We start from the raw sequence: 16,106 nt of genomic DNA, 5'->3' as shown, positions 1-16,106 counted from the left end.
ACTAAATGATGACTGGTAAATCTTACACTGATTGTGGTAGGCAGTGTGCGTATTTTCCAGTTAAAAAAAAGACTGAAACAAAAATGAAAGATAAGATGACAAGGCAGACTGAAAATGTTATATGCCCTGAAATGTAAAAATGATACAACAAACAAAAAATTGGAAAGTTGGGAACATGAGTCAGAGAGGAAGGATAAGCTGGTGACTGTCAAAGTCAAAGATTATTTTTTCATCTTTAATGGAACAAAGGAGGACATTAAGTGGAGTAATAATATTAACTAAAATTGCAAGAAAAAGTACACAATAGAAGAAGAGAAACTGCTTTTTTTTTTACTATTGGTCATAGTAAAAAAAAAGTGAAAGGATTGATATTATTTATACAAAATTATAACTGTAAGATAACCACTAATACAAGAGCAATAGTACTAATATCAGTTTAAAAGCGAACTTATACATATAGAAAAATATGACATAACAGAGACCACAGACACATGAAATATCATTCCATACCATTGAACAGCTAACCTTGCCTGTGTAAAAAGTTATTTGATGCATACAAGGGACACATCTAAAAAAAATACTTCAGAAAAATTTTAAATGAAAAGATGAAAAAAAATATAGCAAGCCAATGGGGGATGCAGAGAAAGAGAAGAAAGGAGAAAAAAGGCAGATGTCATGAATTTAATATACACAAGGTAGAATTAAGTCCACAAAGCATTAAATAAGACCCCGGGCACAATTACTCCTAGGTCTGCACTAGGTAACAGAGCCCCAAGAACTGAAAGGTCAATACCAAGGAAAAACAAGGGGGACATACCAGTAGGAGGGACCATAATTCATCTATCTGAGGACAGATGAAGTGGACACAAATTGAGGACAGAAAATTCCTAAGTAACAGGCTTAATACAGGTAAATTCACTACTATAAAATAGGAAATTAGAAATTCTTTTCAAGTGCCCATAAATCACTCACAAAAGTAGATTATATGTTGATAGAGAAAAATGCCGTAAATTCAAAAGTGGAAATGACATAGCATTTCTGATGGGGATGTAAAAATTAGGATTTATTAGCAGTATTTGGCACTTCAGTGTATGATGCGACTTTTGGATTTTTCTGGATCTGATTTTTTTTTTTCTTTTTCGGCTGCCTACAGCAACATCCGCCACACTAAGCAAAGCCAGATCCTTGACCCACTGCAAAGGGCTAGGGATCGAACCTGTATTCCTGCTCCCGCAGATACGCCACTGTTCCCACTGTGCCACAGCAGGAATGCCTGTTGATCTGATTCTTCAATGCTATCACAGAATAGTTTTAATTAAAATTTTTTTATTATAAGTAAGCTGAGTAACTTCATATGCTTAAAACTCCAGAGAATTTCAACTCTGGAATTAAAAGAAACTTTACTTTTAACAGCTCCTGGGTCAGGAGGATAGTAGAAAAACCCATATTGCAGGTGTCTAGAACACAGTGAACTTTTAGCCATGTATCAGATCTACGGGCACGGCTAAGTCACCTCCTTAGGTAACTACATAAAGGGGAAAAAAACACTACAAACAATGAATCAAACATTGGTGTCAAGTGTCAAAGAAAGAGCATAATACATTGAAGGTACATAAAAGTAAGGAAGTAATAAAAATAAAAGCAGAAATAGTAAATAAATTAGAAAGACCAAAAAAGAAAAAGAGAGAGAGAGAGAAAATTGATAAAGTCCAAAGATGGCTCTTTGAAAAAAGTAACAACAGAACAAGAAAGTATTGAAACTACATGTGCACCAAGAGAATTTTAAAAATGCAGAAGGAGCAAACTTGTTGAAGAAGAAATGCAGGCGCAGGAGGTTGGGGAGGGGACAGGAACACAACGGCTTTGTTTGGTTTCAATCCTCCCTCAGGCCTGAGCGAGGGTGGGGAAGGCACGTGTCTGAGGTTGAGGCCTGTACACCTCCACTGACTTCCAAGATGCGTAAGAAGAGGTCCCCTGATTCTCATTCCTTGGGAACCCCCACAGAGACATGACCCACGGTTCTCTGGTCTTACCCAGTCCTGGGAAACCCTCGTCTACAAGCTTCCAGAAGACAGAGATAACATCTTTCTTCACCACCAGCCACGGAGAGACACAGAGCAAGTGCTCCATAAATTATTCCGAATGAAGAAACAGCACAAACCTTGGGCTCTTAGTGTGGGACTTCAAGGCCTCTTCAAGGAGACAGAACCCAAAGCCTCTGGCCAAGACAAGAATTACCAGGTGAATTATCATCACCCTGCCCATCTCATGGTAATGCCACCTCCCCCGCTTTGAGCAACCTGGCCTACTCCTTCCTGCTTCCTACTAGCAAAGGTATGCGGCCCACTCCTCACCCTGCCCCTAGAGGGGCCTTACACGCCCCCAACCAACCAGCAAGTGTATCGTAAGACCCCTCTTTCCCCAGCCAATCAGCAAGTGTATCGTAAGACCCCTCTTTCCCCAACCAACCAGCAAGTGTATCGTAAGACTCCTCTTTCCCCAACCAACCAGCAAGTGTATCGTAAGACCCCTCTTTCCCCAGCCAATCAGCAGGTCAGCAGGTGTATCCTGAGACCTCTCCTCTCTCTTTTAAACCAGACACGGCCATGCACCTGGTGTCAGCGCTCCCTAATCATCAGGAAGGCTTCCCACTACACTAGCCGTGTCTCTTATCTCAATAATCTCTTCTGTCTCTTCACCTAGCTATGCTGGGAAACTCTTTTTCTGACCCATGTGCACAGACCATGACACTTATGTCATGGTTTCAAGTATATCAAATATTTATCACAAGGTCATAGATGGGAAGAATAGTCCCAAACAAACAAACAAAAAAACCCAACTGAGGTTTTAGAAGAGGGTATGAAGTATGATTTTTTTCTATTTTCTCAACTCTTAATAATAATTTGTTTATAAAATTAACCATCAAAGAAGCATATTAAATCAGGGATGTTTAAATGAGCTCAGAAATAAGATTGTCTGTCACCTTCCTATTATCCAGACAACATGAATCAAACAAATATGTTTCAGATACTTCCATGTATTTATCCCTACAAATCCCAAAGAAAAGCTTGTCAATAAACTTTGAAATTAGGAAATCAAAATTCTCATTTATTTAAACCTTTTAAAAAGGATACTCTGATCTTCATAAACATTTCACTGTCACCATCTCTTTTTCAGAAGGTGGCAAATCTTGGTTTTCACTTTAATAACTCCCTGTTGATAGTGTTTTCTTTGTGGCTTTTGCCTCTATTAGCAACATTCAGTGGGTTCAAAGACAAATAATGAAGAGCACGTTGAATCAAAATCACATATACAGGAAGAGCCACGTAGAGAGATCAGCTTTCGTTCTTATCTCCAGATGTATGATTTTGGGGTAAGTGTAGGATGATGGGCAGCTTCCACCTCTCCCTCCCACATCACCCTGGCTCTGCCTACTGTCCTGTCACCTGCCTTTCTCCCTCTACTCCCCACCACTAATCACAGGCAGAGTCCAGGATGCTGTCGTGGCAGCTGCTGAGAAGGACTGCAGCTTTCTCCCTCCCCCCTCCCCCATCTTCCTCCCATCAGCGGCCTGGGCCAGGGAGCTGATGCCAGCCTCTATCTCCACTTCCCTCCCTAGTGGCCAGCTGGGGTCCCTCCTGATCAGTGATTTGCATGAGGAGGGCTGCCAGGGAAGGAGTGAATCAGAGACACTCGAGGCTCATATTTAGGTTGTTCCCTCCAACCCAGCCTGCACCAGAGTCACACACAGAATGGGCACGCTTCCCCAGTCCTGGGTGAAGGGGACTTGATTGCATCCATCCCTTTCCTGTTCCTGGTTTGCTAACTCACCCAGGAAAGTCAGAGCAAAGGAAGGATGCGCCAGGCACTCACACCTCTCCGAACATAGCACCACTCAAAGCATCACTCACATCTCAGCTCTGACGCAGCCTACACAGGGTGGGTGTGGTCGCCTCCAGCACCCAGCCTATCAACTCCAAAGGCAAAGATAAATCCAAGTCCACACAAAGTCTGACATTTCAATGCAAATAAGTTCTAGAGATCTGATGCGGGTTACAGATAATTCTGTAACCTTAAAATACATCCCTCAAGACATTAGTTCCAATGTACATCCCTCAAAACATTAGTTCCATGGGTTACCAACAGATACTACACAGACGGAGAGAGAGAGGTGTTCAAACAAGATGAGAAATCCTTCGTTGAATCAGATGGAACTTCTCCCTCACTCCCCAACACACACCATCAATTCTCCCTTTAACTGGACTATTCCCAATAGCATCCTATACTAAATAAAAAAATCAAAATTAAAAAACCCCCTTTGGTCCAAATTCCCCTCCAGCCACTGCCCATTTCTCTCTCCCCACTTATGGGAAGCTGCTAGAGGCTGTCTGATTCAGCCTCCCCCGTGTCCACACCCACCTGGCTATTGCTCCCTCTCCACGGAGGCTGCCTCACTGGACATACTTGACCGCCCTCCCCCATTTATAATCCATGGGCACCAGGACTTCACAGGTTCTGCCTCCCTTCTCTGTCTCCCGCTCTCTAAGTCTTCAAGGGCAGAGGCCTCAGGGCCCCACTGGCCTCGTCATTTCTCCATCCACACCTCGTTCCACCGTCATGTCACCCAAGCCCAGAGTTGTACACACATCCGAATGGAGAGGCCTCCCAAGTTCATGTCTGCAGGTGGATCTCTGCAGGCTCCTAGAGAAACCTTCTGCTCACATCTCATCTGTGCTCCTACGGGCACTTAGACGTCTCTGACCGTGAACGTCTCTTCTTCTCCCCAGACCTGCCCCACCCTCCAGCTTCTCCAACACAGGTAAACGTGATTTCAGAAATCCAAGGACTTGGACAAAGAGAGCCAGGTCTTCCTGGACGTCCCTCTACCACACCCTCATCAATTCTATCCCCTCTCCCTTCCAAAGGCCACCAGGGTCCGACTGCCTGTCACCACCTCCTGGCTACCAATCTGGACCAGGCCACGACCATCTCTCACCTGGATCATCACCCCAGCCTCCTAAACGATGTCTGCTTCCACAGCTGCCCTCCACAGCCTTTTCTCCACATACAACACGAGCCGGATGGCATCACTTCTGCTCGAACCCCTCCAGCAGCCTCCTGGGTCATTCAGGTCACTCTCTGATTTCACCTCCTACATCCTTGCCCTGTGTGCTCTGCTCTGGTGACCCTTCACCCACCAGCCTGCCTCTACCCCAGGGCCTTTGCACTGCCCGATCCTCGGGCCTGGAACTCGTCCCTATCTCTCTGTAATTCTTCAAGCCTGTGCTCAAGCATCACCTCCCTGGCAAGACCAACCCTAACCACACTGACAGCTCCTCTCAGCATTCCTGGTCACCCTCATCCTACACGTGCTCACCTCCACGGCACTTAGGAACGTCCACCTTTCAGCACAACTTTCTTTATTACTTCTGTAACATCTCTGCTTCCTGGACTTTAAATGCTACAAGAGCAGGAGCTTAACCTGTTCCCTTCACTGATCCACCGCAAGCCTAGAGACTGACGAACAGTATGTAAACAGTAGTACAGATTAATAAGTTAGGAGTTCCTGTCATGGTGCAGTGGAAACAAATCCAACTAGGAACCTTGAGGTTGCGGGTTCGGTCCCTGGCCTCATTCTGTGGGTTAAGGATCTGGCATTGCTGTGAGCTGTGGTGTAGGTCGCAGATGCGGCTCGGATACTGAGTTGCTGTGGCTGTGCTATAGGCTGGCAGCTGTAGCTCCGATTAGACCCCTAGCCTGGGATCCTCCATATGCCATAGGTGCGGCCCTAAAAAGCAAAAAAAAAAAAAAAAAAATTAATGAATAAGGAGCTCCTTCAGTGAGTAGAAAGAAACCACTAAAAATTCTCCAACAAGACTCTGCTCTATGGTCCAAAGAGCTTTGGAATTTTACTACCTCACACTGTGTCTCCATCACGGGCGGTTCATGCCCTTTTTTTTCTGAACTACGAAAATTTTATTTTTTAAGATTTTTATTTTTTCTATTATAGTTGATTTACAATGTTCTGTCAATTTCTGCTGAACAGCAAAGTGACCCAGTCATACATAAATATATACACATTCTTTCTCTCACATTATCTTCCACCAGGACCATGTACTTTTTAAGACAGAGGATGGAAATACAGCAACTCGAGATCACGAAGACTTAAACCTTTTGGAGAAGAAAAGAGGACCTCTGCACCCTTTCAAAGGAGTGAAATAAATGCTTCTGGGGAACCGTGCTGTGGTGGCCCAGTGAGTGGACCAGGAAAAGGACTCTGGTGACGCCAGATGGCACAGGGCACTCGGCCAACCCCAACCCAAGGCAAGAATGTTTCTCATTCACAAGCCTTTACCTCTGGGGGTGAAAAGGCCCTTCGTCATCTGACTCACCCCCCAGCCCTCCCACGAGGCCAGTTCTCCTGGCACGAGTGTCAGCAGGATGGGAGCTGACCACGAAGCCAGCTCGGGTTGTCCGCCCAGCTCCTCCAGGGTGTGTGGCTCTCCTTGCACACCATGCTGGGAGCCAGCCCAGGAAACCCCAGCCTCCTCCGCTGCATCCCCACCCCCCACCCGAGCACCACCCCCTCTTCCGGGGAGGCTGCTGTGGAGACCAAAGAGGCTCTCAGAACAGGATTCTCCCGGATCCATTATAGAACTACAGCATCATAAAAACCGGACCTCTCCGAGTATCTAAAACAAGGCATTACTTCTCCCGGCACCCTGGTGTTTGGGTTACAGTGTGAAGGGCTGTGTGACCCGCTGCCCAGGGGCGCTGTTTTGATTTCTGCCTTGGGTGTTATCACCTCCAAGAAAAAGCTTTAGGAGCAGAAGAGCACTGGCTGAAAATGCCCAAGGCCGAAAATACCATCGCTTGACAAGAAAGAAAAGCTCTCATTTTACAAAGAAGGAAGTTAAAGGGTTACCAGGGGTTTGCAGGACGAGGCGGTCCCTGGTTAAAATGACACCCCAGATCCGCCCTCCTTGGCCCTCTGTCCTCTCCACCACACTAGGACACCCCAAGACTGGCACAGCCTCTCACCCCACCTCTGTGGGGAGCTTCCTCTGTGGCTCCCCGTTGCCTTCCCCAGTGCGCTCTGATGCCGAAGGCACAGCTGAGGCAGGAAGAGGGTAAGACACCAAGATGCCTCTCCTGCAGGTGTGGCCCCATCACCCGCAGAGGCGGGTCTGGCTCTCCGTGCAGCCGCCCCAAAGGACGAGGGGCTGCTGCCTGCTCTCACAAGCGCCAGACTCAAGGCGGTCCCTCTGACAACCGGTCCTCAGGCCCTGGCTTTCCAGCAGGCTTTCCAGAGAAAGAGGAAAGGCACAGACCACGGCTGGTGCGCTGGTCCAGGTGTGGGAGGAGAGGCTGTGAGCACTGCCTCCACCACGGTGGAGCCCCATAGCTCGCAGCATCCTACAACGCAACACAGGCCCGCGGGCCCTGTGGACCACCCCTCCAGCCCGCCTCTCCACCCCCCAAGCCTGTCTCCCTGATGTCCACTCTGCTGCCTCAGCGGATGCCCTTTAAGTCCTGCTGTCCAGCTGCCCCAGCCCTTAACCGACCTCCTCTCGCTCTCACCCAACACACGACCCGCTGGACCACACAATTCAGCGCCTACATGTTCTGAGTGACCTCGCCTAAGCCACCGTCCTGGGCCTCCGTGAAATCCTCCCACCCAGCGTGCGGGAGACACCCCTGTACGGTGAGGACTTGAGCTGTTTCCCTAGTTCCGAGGGGGGAGGAACAGGACTCAGCCACGCGAAGCGCCTCTGAAGGTCATTCCTTAAGTTTATCCGGAGAGGCCTTTGAGGCCACAGACGCCTGGTGTCGAACTGAAAGGGTCGCCTTAGCTCAACAATAATTCTTCCAGCTGCACAGCTCGGGCACAGAGAACAACACGCCCGGGAAGGGGGAGGACGGCGTTTCTTCCACTGCCCTCTTGGAGGAATGACGACACCCAAGCGCTAAGAGCCCTCTCTCCCCAGGTTTCCAAGCGCGGAGCCCCTGTCGCTGTCAGGGGCCCCAGGTACTCACAGGTCGCTGGTGTGGCAGGGGTAGGGGATGGCCTGGGCCTGCGTGCCGGGGCCCAGAGCCTCCTGCCCCGTCTGCACCGAGACGATGGCTCTTTCGATCATGTCTTGCAGGGGCACAAAGATGTAGTTGTACTTGAAGCCATCGGCCGGTAGGCTCTGAGGATGGAACTTCCAGAAAGGGTTTCTCACCACGTCTGTCCTCATGCTGTACAGGACACTGGTCCTGATGGTGTAGGCCACCTCCGGCGGCAGTGGCGGCGGTTGGGAGCTGAGGTTCTTACCGACGAAGGAATTGCTGAATATGACACCTGACGTCAGAAAAGGGAAAGCAAGGGGCTATCACGGCCCGGCAGCAGCTCAGCCCGCGTCCTCGCCGACCTGACCGGACGGACGGTCCAAGAACCTCAGCTCAGCCCCCATCACCAAGGGGCCGCACCCCAGGGAAGCCAGGCTGATTGTATAACACAAGTCCTTAGCCATGAGGGGGAGCCAAGGTCTCCTAATTCCCAATCCCAAAAATAAAAAAAATAAAAAACCCTCTTTTTTTCGTGTTAACAGAACCACACAGTGCTATCATTAACACAAAGAAAGTATTCGTTTTGCATGCTTGCAGGACTTGAAAAATTACTCAAGGCTGTTCAAATAGCCCACGTCAGCAGGATCTCCCTCTCTGGGGTTACAGTGTCCCTAGGAACTGAAGTCTTTGCATTCTGTGTTCAGACACATGCATTCTTTGAATTTCATCTATAAAGCCCCTCGTGGGTTTGAATTCTGTCCTCCCAAAATTCGTATGTTGAAGTCACCTAGTACTTTTATTTGGAGATTGAGCCTTTCTTTTTCTTTTCTTTTTCTTTCCTTTTTCTTTTCTTTTTCTTTCCTTTTAGGGCCATGCCTGTGGCATATGGACGTTCTCGGGCTAGCGGTCAAATCAGAGCCACATCTGCGATCTACATGGCTTCTTGCAGCAACACCAGATCCTTAACCCACTGAGCGAGGCCAGGAATCAAACCCACGTCCCAGGGACTATGTCGAGTCCTTAACCCGCTGAGCCACAACAGGAACTCCTGGAGAGCGAGCATTTACAGAAGTAACCAAGTGAAAATGAGGTCACTGGATGTGCCCCAGTCCAGTATGACCTGTGTCCTTACAGGAAGGGGAACTCTGGACATGGACACGTGCAGAGGGAAGATGAGGAAGAGCAGGGAGAAGCCGGCCGTCCACAGGCCCAGAGGGGAGAGGCCTCAGAGGAGCAGGTCTGCGGCCTCCAGCTTTCTGAGAAAATAAATGTCTGCTTTTTAAGCTGCCCAGTCCATGATGCTTTGGCCAGCAGCCTTAGCAAACAAGTGCAAAGCTGAATAAAAATAATTCCCTATTTTGTAAACCAGCTATAATGAAAAAAATAAAAATCATTATATAAAAACAAAAAAAAAATAGAAAAAATAATTCCCTGTTTATTCAATCGGAATCCAAGAATCCATAATATTTATGTTGAAAAAGTGAACAATTAATCAGCAGAGTTGACCTGCCCACCGTCTCTTCTCTGTGGCCCCAAGGATATCAAGATATCAAGAGGGAAATAAAATGGATGGAACAAAGAATACAGCTTGGACAAGGGAAATACAATTTCTCATGTGAGATTTAAGCACCATCTAGGAAACTAGTGTAAACTGGTGAAACAGATTTAATGAGGAGCACAAGGTCATGGATGATGTACGAGGCCCATCTTTTCACCAACTCAAGGCAATTAGTTCTGCTTTATTTGTTTTACCTGGAAAGCACTCCTTCTCTTTCTGAGCCATTATGAGACACGTCTGGGGAGAAAGACGCAAAGTGACAGCCTTTGAGCCGTGCCTTAATGAGCCTATTTCTTCACCGAATACTTACTGGCCAGGAAACTGTTCTTTCGCATGAGCTCCTGTGCCTTAGACTCCAGGGTGGCCACCGACTCCAGGGCCTGGAAGCGGTTGAGCACCACGCAGGACGAGAGGTTGACCAGGACACGGCCCAGGGAACGGACACGTCCCGCACTCGTGTGGCTGAACATCCTGCCCAGCTTCCCTCCTAAAGGGGAGTAAAACAATTAGCAGTAATCACGCCTCGGATAAACCTCACTGGCTACGAGGCTGCCACGGCACAAAGCTGGGGGGAGTAGGAGTTCCTGCCATGGTGCAGTGGTTAACGAATCTGACTAGGAACCATGAGGTTGCAGGTTCGATCCCTGACCTTGCTCAGTGGGTTAAGGATCTGGTGTGGCTGTGAGCTGTGCTGTAGGTCTCAGACGTGGCTTGGATCTGACCTTGCTAAGGCTGTGGTGTAGGCCAGCGGCTACAGCTCTGATTCAACCCCTAGCTCGGGAACCTCCACAAGCCACCGGTGTGGCCCTAGAAAAGGCAAAAAGACAAAAAAAAAAAAAAAAGCTAGGGGGAGTAAAGCAAGAATAGGGCAGGTCTGCTCTGGGCACAGCCCGTGCTATCCCATCAAGTTCTTCATGAAGATTACTCAGGAGCGTCGAATTTTGTTCTACAGAAAATCTGCTACTTAGCTGCTGAGCACAAACTCCGCTTTTTATATACAATCCCGGGAATGCTGACATCTGCATGCAAATGGAGAGAAAGCCTCGAAACTGCAGAGGGTGAGGTCACCGCCCACGGGGAAGTGGACAGCAGGTGACGGGGAATGAGAACGGAGGGCGAGTCTGAGCGGGAGGGAAGAACCTCTCGCAGGACAGAGAGAAGAAAAGGTGGCGTCCCAGCCAGGAGACAGGTGTTCTAGAAAGAGACCGGCACGGAAGCAGCGGGGCTGCTGGGAAAGCCACTCATTTATAACATTTTGTGCAAATGATCCTTAAGGAGCCGTGACACTGAGGAAACCCGCCTTCCCTGTTGTCCGGGCTGTGCCTCGGAAATGGAAATGGGCAGGAGATGAAGGCTGGCAGCATCTCGGGGCGAAGTGGAGCCTCAGACGTCCTTTTCCAGGACACACACCCAGGATGGTTCGAGAACGTCACCCTGGCTTGAGGAAGGCGCTGGGCCCAGGAGGGACAGACTTGGGAAACCACATGACCCAGAGCCAGACGGTGTGGGAGCAGCCAGAACTCAGCCTGGAGAAGGAAAGCCATTCCACCACAGGAGGTGCCAGCGAGTCTGTGGGGGAGCCGAGTCCCTCTGGGGGCTCTGCCCACAGTGCTCCAGCAGAAGGTGCCCTCAGACCCCCCACCCCCAAGTCACCCACATCACAGCATCCCCAGGATGTGGGGGTGGGGACCATGGGCCAGTCGTGCGATGCTCACAGCTCAGGGTCACACACGTGAGGGGCCCCCCCCCCATAGATCTCACTCTTTAAGGAGATCCGCGCAAAGGCTTTGGCTCAGGATGTCATGCAGGAACAATTTGAGAAGAAGTGAACAAAAAAGAAAGCACATCAGCAAAGCTTACACACACACAGAGAGCCAGGCACAAAACTGGGGCCGCGTCAGGCATCAGTGGCCATTCCCCTGGTGGTGGAGACTTCACACAGCAGGTGGACATCAGCTCCCTGCCACGTCTTCCTCTCAAGAAGCACCCGTATAGAGATGGGTGACAACTAGCCCCACCAACCCCAAAGCCATCAGACTGAGCAGAACCCTCGACGGTCTGGGAAACATCAAATCACAAAGAGAAGGCAGCTTCTGAGAAAGCAGGCACAATGGCCGTCGTCTGAAAAAGGATTCACAGCTGTGAGTGACGGCCAGCCTTGCAGGCCCTTCCGTTTCACTGGAGCAGAGCACACGCTGTGTGTCATTTTGCTTTTCAAATCATGAGGTCCATTCTCTGCCCCACAAACCCTGAGGGTCCCTCCTGGAGCAGCGTTCCCACGGGGTCCCCGAGTCCCCACCGGCTCTCAGTACACAGCTTGCTCTCTGCCACCACTGGGGGTGACTCTGCTATTGCCAGGTCTCAGGCCGAGACTCAGCCTGAGGATCTGGAGGGCAGATTTCTGCCAACCGAGCTTTCCTAAAGAGCCGCAGTGAAGAAGAGGGCGTCGCCCGTGCCAGGCACTACTCTGCACACGCCTTCACCTTCAGCTCCACTGAACCCTCTGTCTCTGTAGCCAGGGGCACATCCGTCTTAAAGCACAGGACTGAGGCACAAAGATTTAACTAGTAACTAGCAAGTTGCCAAACCATGATTCACACACAAGCTGTCCGGCTCTGGAACCATCCTCTGAAACCTACCCCGACCTGGGTTTATTGGGTAGAAACGTGTGAAGCTGCTGTTGAGCAAACATCAATGTCATATGAGCATCACTGCTGTCATACGGTTCTTCCCAACACACCAGAGAGGTACAAGCCCTGGAGCCCAAAGATTTAGGTCCCTGCTTGCAGGATGGGGAGAGGCTGTCTCCAAGCCTGGGTTCTACTCTCTGTATTTTATAAAGAATAGAAATTTTGTAGCCATCTTCTCAGGGAAAGACCATGCAGAAAAAGAGACTTGAAGCCATGCAGTAACTAGTAAACAGACAGCCAATGAAATGACACAGGCTCCTAGGACCAGCACCTAACTCACATCTGCAGACCCTGGAGAAGCTGGTTCCCTGAGACTGTCAGACTGAGGCCCATGCACTGGTTCCGGGAGAAGCAGCAGCTCAGACCCAGGCCCTCGGTGGACACAGCGGGTGGACGGGCTCACATCTCCCATCTGGCTGCACACTCAGCAGCCTCCAAGGGCTCAAGCCGGAACGGTCCTTTGACTGTCGGCAGCACGATCCAAGGGGAGCCAAAAGGACCTGCAGTGTCCGGGTCCCTTCCCCTGTGTGCCCGGTGTCCCCCACTGGACCTCAGTGGGGACGCAGCAGGGGAGACAGCACCGCGGGGCACAGCAGGTCTCCTGAGAAGGTTCCTGGAGTGGCCAGGGGTCTGGGCTGCCCCGCACCTGCTCCTCGGGGCCAGCTAGACGAGGTCATGGGATGCCTGGTTGAAGAAGTGTCCCCCGCTGCAGGACCCGTGCAGCCTGGCGACAGAGACACGGGATCTCTGCCTTCAGAGCACAGTCCAGGGGTCTCGTGGTCAGGGGTCAGTGGAGGGAGCGCCCCGCACACCACTCCCTGGTGGGCAGCTGTGATGTGTGACCCGCAGCCTAGATTTCCTCTTTGTGAATCGGGATGGTAATAATCTCCCCTGGGGTCTGTTTCTAAAGAGTAAATGAAAGGGTCCCATAAACCAGGCACTGGCCGCGTCTCGCGCGGGACAGGCACTCAGTTAACGTGTCACAGCTATGAACACATTACACGTGATCAATTTCCATCAGCGGCACTGGCGGAATCTGCTGCCATTGTCCTGCCACCTAATCAGAGAGCTATGATAGAGACCCAGTTGGCAGGGTCTGGACAACTGGCCTGGACTGGCTGAGGCCAGCAGGTGTTAATTTCCCTCGTCCAATTTCTCACCTACGTCCTTGTCCCAGATTGCAGCTCCTTTCTGAGTCGGCCCCGCTGGCCTCTCCAGGGTGCAGTGCTCACCTGTGAGGGCCGAGCTCGCCATGCCCAGGGTTCCCACCATGGACCCCCGCACAGGAGGACGGAGGGTGGAGGGAAGACAGGGCCCCCGAAAGAGTGTGAAAGCTAATTTTTCCCATGAAAATGTTATATTCTACTCGTCTGTTCCTCGTCTGCTTTAGGACAGAATTATGTCCCCCCAGGTGCTGAAGCAAAAGTCTGGGCAACGCATCGTTTTATTCTGTGATCCTGTGTCCCTGGCACCCGGCCAGCAAGCACCAAGGTATCAGGTGTCGTCACCGCTGCTATGAAAAGCCTCGGTGAGGCTTGGTGTCCATACGGTGGGCAGTGGCTGAGACAGGATTCATTCGCTGTTTCCGAAATAGTGGGGGCGTGAGGCTGAGCTTGTGCCCATGTGCGCAACAGCAGAGCCATCAAAAGCCAAGACCTGAGAGAGACACGGGCTGGGGTAACCCAGCTCCAGGGCAGAGGGGGGTGACACTGTCCCCCTGCTGTAACTGCCCAGGGAAGCCGGGCAACGGTGGCAGCAAAGGGGACAAGACAGAGCTTTGTCCCGGCAGTAGCTCTACTGTGAGTCCATGTTGACCCTGGAAAGTCACCTGGTCTGTCAGTTTCTGTTTCCTCATCTGCAGCATGAAGAAAGCAAGGCACCCGTGGAATTGTTCTGTGCAGTAAGCTTTCTGTAGGCCCTCCGGGCTGTGGGTGTTAACTGAGCGCTTCCTGTTGTCCTATCACAGCTGCTGAAGAGGAGAGCTGGGCGCCAACCAGTTACCTTAACCGAGTTCCTCCTGATGAAACTAAGCACGACGACTAGAGAACAGGAGGCCAAGAAGTGCACTGCTCACTCCTTGGGGCTCTGGGTGTTTCGGATTTTTGTTTTCTTGTTTTGGACAGAGACTCAGAAAATGTCAGTTTTACAGGATGGGGCAACCTGGGGCATTTTTGTACGGCTCATCATTTGTTGTTTGGAATATGTGACACTGGGAAGGGGGCCAAGGCCAAGTAACAGAGTCAGTTTTGATGGCCATGAGGAATCCTTGCAGTGGAGCCCACTTGTGTGAACAGGTTACAAAATGACACGGACAAGTGCGATCATTTTCACAAAAGTACCTGCACCTGTGTTCATATAAGCCATAGAATTCCTTCTGAAAAATTACCCCAAGGCTTTTTCGAGAGCTATCTCTGAGGATGAGACTGTAGGCCAGCTTTTTTTTTTGTCTGGCTTATATGTATTTTCCATTGTTTCTACAACAGACAGTTTTAAACGTTAACAACTAATGGGCAAGGAGACCCTGCCGTGGAGCACTGGGAACCATGTGTAACCACTTCCGATGAACCCATACGTGCACGGGCAACACACTCTACAGGAGGAAACTGACAGAACACTGTAAACCCGCCATGATGAAAAAATATGAAAAATAAAAATAAAAAACGTCAAAAAATGAAAACAAGACCACGACGGGGTAAACCTTTCCAGGAACTGCACTGATGTACCTTCGAGTAGTCACTTTGGCCCAGTCTCCAGAGGCCAGGAGTAGGGAGCTGGCGAAGGAAGCAGGGGGCGCGGGGAGTTCACTCCTTAACCAGGGGCTTAGGAAAGAAAACGGGCATCTCGAGGGTGCCGTGTGGGTTCTTGGCAAGGCGCTGGAGGAAGACTTGGCCCCTGCACCCCCATGGCGACAGCAGGGGCGGGAGATGCAGGCTAACAAGAGCCTCTGGAACGGGACAGAAACCTCCGACCCAGCTCACGGCGGAGCTCCGGGAGGATGCGCTTTCCAGAACCACTGCGTTTTTAAAATGTGCTTTCTTTAACTTAAAAACATGATTCAAGGCAGTCACGTTGATTTTAAAATACTGCTAAACTTTCTAAAGGAGTAATTCACCAAAAAAAAAAAAAGAAGTTTTTTTCGTAAAAGGGAAGTATAGCCCTAATATAACCCCTTACCCTCCATTCACCCTTGTGTGCCTTCCTGGGCACCAGCAGAGTGCCAGGTGCCAGGGACCTCAGACAGCCTGACACCCTCCCCTCCCTCCGGGAAGTCTTTCTTTCTTCCCTGGGGCCATCTGGCTGGGCAGGCCCCTGGGAGCAGCTCTGGGGCACACCTGGCAAACCGCTGCACAGGGGCCCAGGGTCTCCAGATCCTTGCTCAGGCCTGACTCTCCCTGAGTGGTTCAAAAAACAAGTATTGAATATCTAAATGAACTCACGGACTAATAAACTACAGACATGACATACATGTTTGCCGATTGATGAAATTTTTATCTAAGCGTCACATTTTCAAATCAATGTACCTGCTTTCAACTGACTGTGAACTCAATGATAGCAACTCCCAAGCTTTTGCTGTAACTCACAATTCTTGTATTTATATCAAAAGCCTTCCTTCTTTTTCTTTCCTTTTTTTCTTCTCTTTATGGCCGCACCTACAGCATATGGAAGTTCCCAGGCTAGGGGTCAAATCAGAGCTACAGCTGCCAGCCTAAGCCACAGCCACAGCAACACCAGATCCAAGCCACATCTGTGACCTACACCACAGCTCACAGCCAGGCTGGATCCTTAACCCACTGAGTGAGGTCAGG

At 50.0% G+C, this 16,106-nt stretch overlaps 1 protein-coding gene and 1 pseudogene across 12 annotated transcripts in view; both read right to left on the bottom strand.

Annotated features, from left to right (window-relative positions):
- ABCA13 (ATP binding cassette subfamily A member 13) overlaps window positions 1-16,106 on the bottom strand; it is a 349,393-nt gene that overhangs the window by 209,511 nt on the left and 123,776 nt on the right. For all 12 annotated transcript variants that reach the window (XR_014816633.1, XR_014816634.1, XR_014816631.1 and 9 more), the window contains 2 exons: window positions 9,921-10,097; window positions 8,038-8,344 (listed from right to left, as the gene is read on the bottom strand). Coding sequence is in view for 8 of the 12 variants with exons in the window: in XM_021063900.2 (XP_020919559.2) it covers window positions 8,038-8,344; window positions 9,921-10,097 (484 nt within the window). In the remaining 4 variants the exon portion in view is untranslated. The remainder of the gene's footprint in view (window positions 1-8,037; window positions 8,345-9,920; window positions 10,098-16,106) is intronic.
- Window positions 10,113-10,177, bottom strand: LOC146400243 (U4 spliceosomal RNA; annotated as a pseudogene).

Source organism: Sus scrofa, chromosome 9 (assembly GCF_054392235.1).
Source record: "Sus scrofa isolate SSC_HxYL_T2T_F1_AM1 chromosome 9, Sscrofa_HxYL_maternal_Yorkshire_Landrace_v2.0, whole genome shotgun sequence".
In the NCBI taxonomy this organism is placed as follows: Eukaryota; Metazoa; Chordata; class Mammalia; order Artiodactyla; family Suidae; genus Sus; species Sus scrofa.
The sequence above is the reverse complement of the archived record's forward strand: the minus strand, read 5'-3'. Positions and strand labels throughout refer to the sequence as shown.